The sequence below is a fragment of the Ipomoea triloba genome, chromosome 3 (genome assembly GCF_003576645.1).
Source record: "Ipomoea triloba cultivar NCNSP0323 chromosome 3, ASM357664v1".
Lineage (NCBI taxonomy): Eukaryota > Viridiplantae > Streptophyta > Magnoliopsida > Solanales > Convolvulaceae > Ipomoea > Ipomoea triloba.
In genome coordinates this window covers 32607121-32618700 of record NC_044918.1, presented here as the reverse complement: position 1 = coordinate 32618700, position 11580 = coordinate 32607121, and the positions used below count along the sequence as shown (strand labels likewise).

At 38.6% G+C, this 11580-nt stretch overlaps 1 protein-coding gene across 1 annotated transcript; it reads right to left on the bottom strand.

Moving 5' to 3' along the window:
- Positions 1-468: 468 nt before the first annotated feature.
- LOC116013225 lies at positions 469-3714 on the bottom strand. Its single transcript, XM_031252871.1, has 2 exons — positions 1898-3714; positions 469-1627 (listed from the first exon to the last, which is right to left on the bottom strand). Exons 1-2 carry the CDS (start codon positions 3712-3714, stop codon positions 469-471), a joined length of 2976 nt encoding a protein of 991 aa, XP_031108731.1.
- Positions 3715-11580: the final 7866 nt, after the last annotated feature.

The window sequence follows — 11580 nt, the reverse complement described above, 5'->3', positions numbered from 1 at the left end:
ATGGTACTTAACAACTTGGTTTACATAAGCTTTTGCCAATTGAGTCATGGTCCAAGTGTCTTTCATGGCTATAAACCTTGCTGTTTTGGTAAGCATGTCTACTACTACCCATATTTTATCTTTCCCTGACCTTGTCAAGGGTAATCCCCCCACGAAGTCCATAGAAATAGAATCCCATTTGCCAACGGGAATCTCCAATGGTTGCACCAATCCCTTAGGTTTACATCTTTCAGCTTTGACCTTTTGGCAGTTTAAACATTTACTCACGAATTCTGCGACTTCCTTCTTCATGTTAGGCCACCAAAAATGTTTCTTGATATCTTTATACAACTTGACTCCCCCAGGATGTACTGAATAAGGGGTATTGTGTCCTTCTTCTAAAATTTGCTGCTTGATCTCTGTACATGCCTTTGGAATACACCATCGACCATTATAGCGCAGGCTTCCGTCATTGTATAGTACAAATGGTCATTTCTTTCCATCAACCAATTCAGTCTTTACTTTGTTCAACTCTTGATCCTTAAGTTGTTCTTTCTTTTTTTCTTCAAACATGTTGGGAATAATTCTCATGTGGTATAACTCAATTTCAGCTTTGGTCCCACCTTGCTCTCTTACCTCCAAATTTAGTCTTTGAAATTCCTTGCATAAGTCATCTGGTAGTACCCAAATAGTATTAAGAGTATGACTCGTCTTCCTACTCAAAGCATCTGCTACTACATTTGCCTTTCCTTCATGATACTGGATTACCAAGTCATTGTCCTTAATGAATTCCAACCACCTCCTCTGCCTCATGTTTAATTCTTTTTTAGTAAAGATATACTTTAAGCTCTTATGGTCCGTGAAGATCTTACACTGCACTCCATAAAGATAATGCCTCCAAATCTTTAAAGCAAACACAACTGCCGCTAATTCCAAGTCATGGGTGGGATAATTCACCTCATGTTTCTTTAGTTGTCTTGATGCGTATGCCACCACTCTCCCATTTTGCATTAGTACACACCCAAGACCTTTCTTTGATGCATCACTATATATTTCAAATCCCTCAGTTCCTGATGGTAGAATCAATACAGGAGCAGTGGTTAACTTTTCCTTTAACTCCTGGAAAGCTTTCTCACAACTTTCTTCCCAACGGAATACAATAGTCTTCCTCATGAGATTTGTGATAGGTTGGGCTATTCGAGAAAAATTTGGCACAAACCTTCGATAATACCCTGCTAATCCCAGAAAACTTCGGACCTCAGTAACTGTCGTAGGAGTAGGCCAATTCATCACAGCTTGAATTTTGGTTGGATCCACCGAGATTCCTTCCTTAGTCACGATATGGCCTAAAAATGCCACACTATCCTTCCAAAAATCGCACTTAGACAACTTGGCATATAATTGATTTTCCCTTAGTGTTTGCAACACGATCCGAAGATGATCCTCATGTTCTTTCAGATTCCGGGAGTAGACTAAAATGTCATCGATGAATACAATGACAAACTCATCCAAGTAAGGTCTAAACACCCTATTCATGAGATCCATGAATACTGCTGGTGCGTTTGTTAACCCAAACGGCATCACCGTAAATTCATAGTGGTCGTACCTTGTCCGAAAGGCTGTCTTAGATATATCTTTCTCAACCACTCTCACTTGATGATATCCCGACCTCAAATCTATCTTTGAGAAAGTACCAGCCTCCTTTAATTGATCGAACAGATCATCAATCCGAGGGAGTGGGTACTTATTCTTGACAGTCACCCGGTTCAACTCACAGTAGTCAATGCAGAGTCGCACAGTCACCCGGTTCAACTCACAGTAGTCAATGCAGAGTCGCAACCCCCCGTCCTTCTTTTTCACGAACAATACTGGAGCTCCCCATGGCGATACACCCGGACGAATGTATCCCTTATCTAACAAGTCTTGAAGCTGCTCCTTCAATTCTTGTAATTCTATTGGGGCCATTCGGTATGGGGTCTTTGAAATAGGAGTAGTGCCCGGTACTAGATCAATGGTGAACTCTACTTCCCGTTGTGGAGGGAAGCCTGGAATCTCTTCGAGGAATATGTCAGGAAACTCCCTTACGACAGGGATTTGCTCAATTCCCTTCTTATCCACATTCAAATCTTCCACCATGCATAAGAATACTTCACACCTTTTTTCCACATACTTTCTCATCTTGGCCAAAGATACCAATCTCACCTCGGGCCGACTTGCAACTCCCTTATAGGACACACGTTTTCCTTTTGGGTTCCTCAGTACCACTTTTTGTTGACTACAAAAGATCTTAGCCCTATATTTTCCTAACCAATCCATCCCTAATATTATATCAAAGTCGTCTAACCCAAACTGTATTAAGGTACAAGGGAAACTTTCCCCTTCTATATTTATAGGTATATTCTCAAAAACATTACTACAGGTCACCACCTTCCCCGATGCAAGGTTCACTTTAAATTGTACTTGGGAACTAGGTACTAACTTTAATTTCTCTACAAACCTTGAGGATATAAAAGAATGAGATGCTCCAGAGTCAAATAATACATAAGCAGGTATATCACGAAGTAGAAAAGTACCTGCCACCACATCGCTCACATCCGCCTGAGCTTTACTCATCACAAAGATCCTCCCTTGCTGGGGTCCACTCCTGCTAGTTGGTGTCTTGCTTGTGCTCTCAATGTTACTATTTGCCATGTTCACTCCATTCCTAGCCTTCACTTGTATTCCAAATTGTTGGGTCTTTTCTTGACTCTGGCTAGGACGGAATGACCCTTCCCTCCTGCTAGTTTGACATTCAAATGAGCGATGGCCCTTCTTCCCACAATTGAAGCACTCTACCGGCATCCCTATACAATCGACACCGGGATGATCCTTCCCACATCTTTTACAGTAGAAATGCCTCTCCTTCATCCATCCTCTACTAGTCATCCCCGTACTTTGAGTTGGGAAATCCCTCCTAGGTCTGGGAATCCCACTTCTTTGGTAATCCCGAATAACCTCTCCTTGACTCATCTTAGAGTTCTTCTCTCCCCCTCTGCTACTACCTTCAAATTTCCTCTTACCCTTCTCACGAACCTCCTTCTGCATCTGCTGGACTCGATAATGTTTGGCAGCCCGGTTATAAGCCTCTCCAAGAATCTGACACTCAAACACACAAACAGCTTTTTGAGTCTCAAAATTTAATCCATTTACAAACTTCCTAGCCTTGCTTGGCTCATCCGGGGCTAAGGCAGGGGCAAATCGTGCCAGCTCAAGATACTTAGCATAGTAGTCCTGAACAGATGTCGTCCCTTGACGTAGATGTAGAAATTCCTCGTACTTAGCGGACTTAACATGCTCGGGATAAAAATGATCCCGCATTCGAGCTTTAAGGTCAGTCCATTGAAATTCTCCTTGTTGTTGATACATGGGTCCCATCATACTCCACCAGTTGTCAGCTTCTTGCTGGAAATAGAATGTAGCTATCTCCACCCTCCTTTCTTCAGGACATTCTACAGCCTCAAACATTTTGTCGAAAGTCCTTATCCAATCTTCTAACACTAGTGGATCTTCCTTACCAATGAAGAATGGCGGACGATGCCCAGCTATGATCTTAGCCACATCTGGCCCTCCCCGTTGATTATTGAGAAGCGCATTTCCCAAAGTTTGAGTCAATTGGGTCAATTGCTGCAAATTCTGCGCTAGCAGTTCCTCGGTAGGAGTTCCACGAGGTTCGGCTCTCCTTCCAGACGGAGCCATTATAAACTACTGCAGAACCAATACGAGGTTAAGACAAGCACAAATCACTATCTAACTTACACAGGTGCACACCAAATCGGGTGCAATAGTGACAGTTCTAAGGATTAAACATAATCTTAACCAAGTAAAATAATATCACACCCTCACCACGATTCCTAAAAAAATTTCATTCCTAGAATTTCATCTCTACCTTCTTAAGATCCAATACTTATTTCTTAGAGTTCCACCCTAAAGTTCATGCCTAGGTCTCAACCTAGAGCTCTGATACCAACTGTAACACCCCCAGATTTTCCATCATACAAAAAGGTATAATTAATCATAATTACTAATTTCCCAAAACGGAAGCGCATAAAATCCAGAAGTGCTACTCCACACCTAAGTTTGTTACAACTTAGATGCTAAGGTAGTCTTTACATCTACTATCCTTATTAATACATACTATTACTGCCTTGCATCTCAGTAATATACAACTCAAAAACCATAGTGATTTCTATCACCAAGAGTAGATCCATTTTCTCTTCTATCGCTCTCGGATATCAAGATCTATTCCATACCTGAAATTCATTTGGAAAACAGAATTAGCACATAGTGCTAAGTAATCCCTACTCCACCGTGTAAAATCATGGTTTTGGAAAATAGTTTTATTCTTTGTTTTCGAAAAACAGTTCATTTCACATGATAACACATTTTCAACAAGATTTCTCATATAAGAGATATTCATTTCCTCATTATTGTGCCAATAATCATAATTTCCACCTGTATACACAATATCATACTTATAATCATACCCATACTCACACTCGTACTCATAATCATATAAACATTTAAATAGAAAATAACCAGCTTTTACCATAATAACGTTAAAGATATTCCGATTAACACCACAATTTCCTTCTCGTTTCCACCACCTCACCACAACCTAGTTATTCCAACTAGGGGAAGCAGATCTAGGACCTTTAGTGTGCACACCCCTTGTCGGGATTCCAAGCCCGCAGGTTAGTCACTAGCTCTAGTAACCCTGGATCTGTTTCTACAAGGTTACTCAACGTGGTTAACACCAATCACTTCAGGGCCCAATGTTTGTGAATCCATTGTGAATGTTAAAAGGAATAGTCTCCAACCTCACACCATAATTTTATTTTATCTCATTCTTTACTTTCTCACATAACACACTTTAAATAGTATAAACTTACCTTCGTATATATATATATATCCATACACATATAAGATCATACCTATTTATACATATATAGTAATTTTTCATATCACTTACATACATACAGTACCAAATATGTACATATATATATACGGTAAACATATATATATATACGGTAAACATATATATATATATATATATATATATATATATACGGTAAATATATATATATATACTGTAAATATATATATATATTTATATATATATATATTCGGTATTATATAGGTATATATAAATAATAATAATAATAATAATAATAATAATAATAATAATAATAATAATAATAATAATAATGTTACACGTACCTATGTATATAATATATATATATAAGATTTTACATATATAGATGCCTTCTTCATATATTCACCACAACATGATCATATACTAATTACTTCACATAATCATACACATGTCTACACATATACTCATGATATACCACAATCACACCAAATTTCATCTACTAAAATCTTTATATCCATACTTTATCAAGAATTTCATGAATATCAAGGTGGAAAAAGGTTTTGGTGGACATAAAGATTACCTTTTCTTCTTGAACTCACACTAATTTCCTTTGGATGTTCACTCTTCCACTTCCTTTGATTCTTCTACACAATCCATAAATTATCCACAACATACATAATATTAGATCCTTGAGAACACTAATTATACTAGAATAAATAGCAAAAATAGGATTTCCTACCTAAAATTTTCCTAAAAATTCTAGGAAGTGTATAACATCATAACTCCATATTTAAGAAAACTATTCTTGGATTCATGATCTATGAAGGAAAACAAAGCTTTTGAACCGATTAAAATTGAAATTTACCGAATAGTTGGAGACTTGAGTAGGAATTTTTGGATATGGAAGCTTGAAACTTGATGAAGATGATGAAGGTGATCACACACTCTCTCTCTCTCTTGTATTTTCGAAAATGAGGAAGGAAAAGGGAAAAAAATGGCTTTTATAATTTGATCACACTTTGACTAGTCTCACCTTGTGTGATAAGGTTGAAAGAAAATAATAAAATAATGAAATATCTTCCAACTTATCAGTTGAGGTCCAAACAGATAAAGTTTCGGTGGAAAATAATTCAAATAGAATAATTTTGAAACCAAAAATTTATTCCAGACTAAAACTCAAAATTGGGCTAGGTTCAGTACACCGCGAAATTCTGCGATGCTACGATCACAAAAAAAAAAAAAAATTCACTATTACGGCTAAATTTTCGGGGTATTACAACCGGGTCCTTTTCTCCAGCGTAATACGGTGGTTTACGGTTTGCTATTGCTTTAGCAAAGTTAACCCGTGACTACCCTTGGTTTTGGTTCTGGGCTTGCTGAGCCAGCATAAACCCAGCCATTTGTTCCATTGCTTGGGCCATACGATCCATTGCTGAGATGTTGTCGTCGTTACCAGCAGGGCACACTTCGTCGAGGTGGCATTTTCACTGGACGACAATTTCAGATTAGCGCCCGAGGTATAGGAGTTCTTAAAGAGTTAGCTAGCTAGGCAGTTAGTATAGCAACTACTCAAGTCCTATACGACACTCCCTAACATTCAATTTATCATACCCACTAAGCAGGGGTTTCAATCATAGCATAACGATAATTAATGCATTACGCTAGTAAGCTTACTCACAATAATCCTAAGCAATGATTAACACATGCAGGAAATCACAAGTATTGATCACATTATTCAACAACCAGAATCGTAAGATTCTGCAGAGTAGAAGTGAAATACCCCCTTCTTACGCTGCCTGGTTTCCGTTCCAGCTCTGCTCCAAAGCTTATACTCATTAAGCTGTAATAACGACTTAGGTCGGTCTTAACGAACCTAAGCTGACTCGAAACTTAATTTACTGGAAACTGACTGACTTGAAACTAGGGCTCATAACAAAGATTTCATAGCTTACAAAGATTTCACAGCCTAGACTCCAATCTAACCTCCAAAGATTCGAACCGCTCTGATACCAACTTATAACACCCCGGCCCGGCTATACCGTACAACCGGAGTAGTTACNGAAAACAAAGCTTTTGAACCGATTAAAATTGAAATTTACCGAATAGTTGGAGACTTGAGTAGGAATTTTTGGATATGGAAGCTTGAAACTTGATGAAGATGATGAAGGTGATCACACACTCTCTCTCTCTCTTGTATTTTCGAAAATGAGGAAGGAAAAGGGAAAAAAATGGCTTTTATAATTTGATCACACTTTGACTAGTCTCACCTTGTGTGATAAGGTTGAAAGAAAATAATAAAATAATGAAATATCTTCCAACTTATCAGTTGAGGTCCAAACAGATAAAGTTTCGGTGGAAAATAATTCAAATAGAATAATTTTGAAACCAAAAATTTATTCCAGACTAAAACTCAAAATTGGGCTAGGTTCAGTACACCGCGAAATTCTGCGATGCTACGATCACAAAAAAAAAAAAAAATTCACTATTACGGCTAAATTTTCGGGGTATTACAACCGGGTCCTTTTCTCCAGCGTAATACGGTGGTTTACGGTTTGCTATTGCTTTAGCAAAGTTAACCCGTGACTACCCTTGGTTTTGGTTCTGGGCTTGCTGAGCCAGCATAAACCCAGCCATTTGTTCCATTGCTTGGGCCATACGATCCATTGCTGAGATGTTGTCGTCGTTACCAGCAGGGCACACTTCGTCGAGGTGGCATTTTCACTGGACGACAATTTCAGATTAGCGCCCGAGGTATAGGAGTTCTTAAAGAGTTAGCTAGCTAGGCAGTTAGTATAGCAACTACTCAAGTCCTATACGACACTCCCTAACATTCAATTTATCATACCCACTAAGCAGGGGTTTCAATCATAGCATAACGATAATTAATGCATTACGCTAGTAAGCTTACTCACAATAATCCTAAGCAATGATTAACACATGCAGGAAATCACAAGTATTGATCACATTATTCAACAACCAGAATCGTAAGATTCTGCAGAGTAGAAGTGAAATACCCCCTTCTTACGCTGCCTGGTTTCCGTTCCAGCTCTGCTCCAAAGCTTATACTCATTAAGCTGTAATAACGACTTAGGTCGGTCTTAACGAACCTAAGCTGACTCGAAACTTAATTTACTGGAAACTGACTGACTTGAAACTAGGGCTCATAACAAAGATTTCATAGCTTACAAAGATTTCACAGCCTAGACTCCAATCTAACCTCCAAAGATTCGAACCGCTCTGATACCAACTTATAACACCCCGGCCCGGCTATACCGTACAACCGGAGTAGTTACCGCCACACCTAGATTGAACCCTGTCAGATCAAGAAAGAGTCCACTCTAGATGCACAGGCTAAAGAAGGAATCTGATTCACACATTTTCTACCCGACATAATTATATATATATTGCAGCAGAAAGAAACAAAAGGTAGCTAGGTTAGCTACGAATATATACAGGGATTGACCTATGGGGTCCAAAAACATAGAAGTTCATGTCGGTTACAACTTTACTAGCCAAACTAATACTACTGTGGCTACAAAAGATATTCACACAAAAAGAGTTGTTCTAGACTTTCCCCCAAAACACGTCATCTATCCTAGAGGACGGTACACCGGTCCTGCGTACGTCCCCCATACCAGGTGCCACTCACCTGCGAACCAAGTGAGGTGATCTAGGAAGTGGCACGGGATGACTACCATGGACCACTCGTCCCAAAACTCCGGAGGACTGGGGTCCCACGTGTAGGGATAAAAAACAACAAACTCCAGGGATTACTCCCCTCTAACACTTCCATGGGGTAGAATCCATGCCTAGCTTGGACTCTATCCAGAAAACTCAGCGGTCCACTGGGAACAGGAGTGTAGGCGGGTGCGGTAGGATAGACTGGAGGAGGAGTATACGTCGGAGAGGGAGGAGCAGGAGCGTAACCGGGAGTGTAGGGGTCATCGCCTAACAGGAACTGTTAGTAATCATTGTACTCCATCATTGGGAACACAAACTCAAATAAGCTCTCAGAGCTCATCGGGCTACATGAGCCCACGCTAGACAACATCTGCTAAAAAAAACACATTGAAGTATAGTTAGCACGACGGCTAAGTAAGAAAATCAATGGTCACTCAAAATTCAACAAAGGTTTTTCAAAACAAGTATGTAAGAGTTTTGTAACTTTACCCATTTGTTGAGATTCCACCTGTAAATAAGCTAACAACGAAGACTTGCACAAAAAGAGATTAGTGAACTAATATCAACCTTTCATTTTGGATACAATCACTTCTTCTTAGTGTCGATACAGAATAACTCTTTCTTACTTTTAAATCTTCCATAGTTTCATATTAGCAAGCGTGAGGCCTTTGGAGTATTCTCTTAACTCCCTCTTTGACCACTTGGATCATCGAACTCGGGTTCAGTGGTTGTCCCCCGGTCTAACACTGATCCCCTGGACATAAGGTACGTTAAAATGATTCCTAGCTGGCCTAGCCAGGTCCGTTAAAACGACACCTACCCGGACTTTTGGAGTAACTATACCTTAAGTGTGCACACCCCCATAGGAATACCTCATCCTATGAGTTATACAGTACTCGGCGAATAGACTTCGCCCTTTTTAGTATGAATTGATCATACGATGTAAACAACCACTGGGAAATGGCATTTAAGCCCGCTTCATCCCGTAGGCTAATCAAGGTCCTCCTCAACTTACTTAGAAACTAAGGTTTTGGAAAACATTTTCCTTTCTTTAGTTTTTCTTTCTTAAATCATTCCTTTTGGGCATATTTCACATTTGAGTCCAATACTTGAAATTGGCTACCTTGTTAGCCCATGATGGTGATTTTGTTTAAAATGGATTTTCAAAATACTTTCAGTGCCCGCAGGCTTTCCAAATACCATTTTCTCATCTTTCAAGTAAGGTACCCACTTACTAATAGTGACATTTTCCTCAAAAATAAGGTTTTTGACAACCTATTTACCAAAATAGCATATGTTCTTCGACATAAGTTTCATAAACATTTCATTTGCCCATAGGCTTTTCAAGCATAGTTCCCAAAACCATTTGCACATCTCACCACTTCATCATATACAATACTAGTAACACAAAACACACTTTATACACATGTATGTATCATCTATAATATTACTCATAGGTAGCATGTATATACAACATAACCTCTTCCTTATACATACATACACATATATGTATATTCATATGCATATTCATCCTTTATGGCACTTATACATATATATATATACCTCACGTGTGTATGTATATTTATATAAATATTTTCTTTTTATTTACAATATTTTACACACATATATGAATCACTTGAACCGAGAATATATATATATATATACATCTATAACATATACTACCCACCTAGTTATATACTTATATATTCTACTAACACTTACATATATCCATATATTTTAACACAAAGCTCATAAATTCCTATTTCAACTATCAATCATTAAATCCTAAGTGACAAAACCAACTTAAGGGATTTCTTACCTCTTGGGTGAAGCACTTTTTGCAAGAATAGGTTTGAATCTTTCCAAAATCCCTAGGCAAAACATACCACCATAACAATAATTTTTAAGAGATTTTAACCTATAGTTAGGTTCTAGGGAAGAAAACAAAGCTTTTAACCGAATAAAAATGGAATTTTACCGAATAGTGGTAGACTTGATGAAGAAACTTAGTTATGAAGGCTCTTGAGCTTAAGGATGAAGATGAAGTTTCTCTCTCTCTTTTTTCCCTTCAATTTTTTGGCCAAGGGGGTGGGATTGAAGACCAAGCTCTATTTAAATCAACTCTAAATTAATTTACTAATGGTATGTGGCTAGGAAGAGTGACATGTGTCAACTTCATGTGGTAACTCAAGGAAAATATCTTTGGCTAGACTATTAAGGGTTAAAACAGATATAGTTACGATAGGAAATAATTTAGGTAGGGGTAAATTCGAAACCAAAATTATCCCGAACTCAATTCTAACCTTAAATTCTAAAATCGGGCGAGTTCGTTACATCGCGAAATATAGCGATACTAAGTTCGAAATAAATTTTCACTGTTACGGGCTAATTTAGTTAAATAGGAAATTCAAGGTTAATAGTATGGTGCCTAATAACCCACTGCCTAGGACAATCGGGACAGAACACATACTTTAAAAATTTTTACGGTTCGTGACCGGTACGTACGATCGCAGCTTATTAATGACTATTCTAACTAGTAAAGATTATTTTGAAATATCTATAAATCATAACTCGTGCATGCCAATACCTTAGAATAAAATAAATTTAAACCCCCCCCCCCCCTTTTTCGAACTCTAGACTTATTGGAATGAGTGAAAGGTTACACCCTCAAGCTTCCGGCCCAATATACTTCCACCCTTTCCTCAGTAAAACTCGAATACACTCAGGCCTTGCTGGGCCCTAAGGCTGTAGTCATGGTGGCTGGTGAATGCGATATTCACGATCCTCCCTCTGGCTATATTGGCCTTGACTACAAATTCGTGCTATACGTGTTCCGTATTCCATTCCATCCCTTCTTGTCCACCTTCTTCAACTATTTCCGTATACTGCCCGGATAGCTCGTCCCTAACTCTCACCGCCTTCTTACCTGCTTTTTTACTTCCACTCATTGAGTTGTCATCCAACCAACCATGCCTCTTTTCAACCAACTTTTTCAAGTGTCCCAGGTT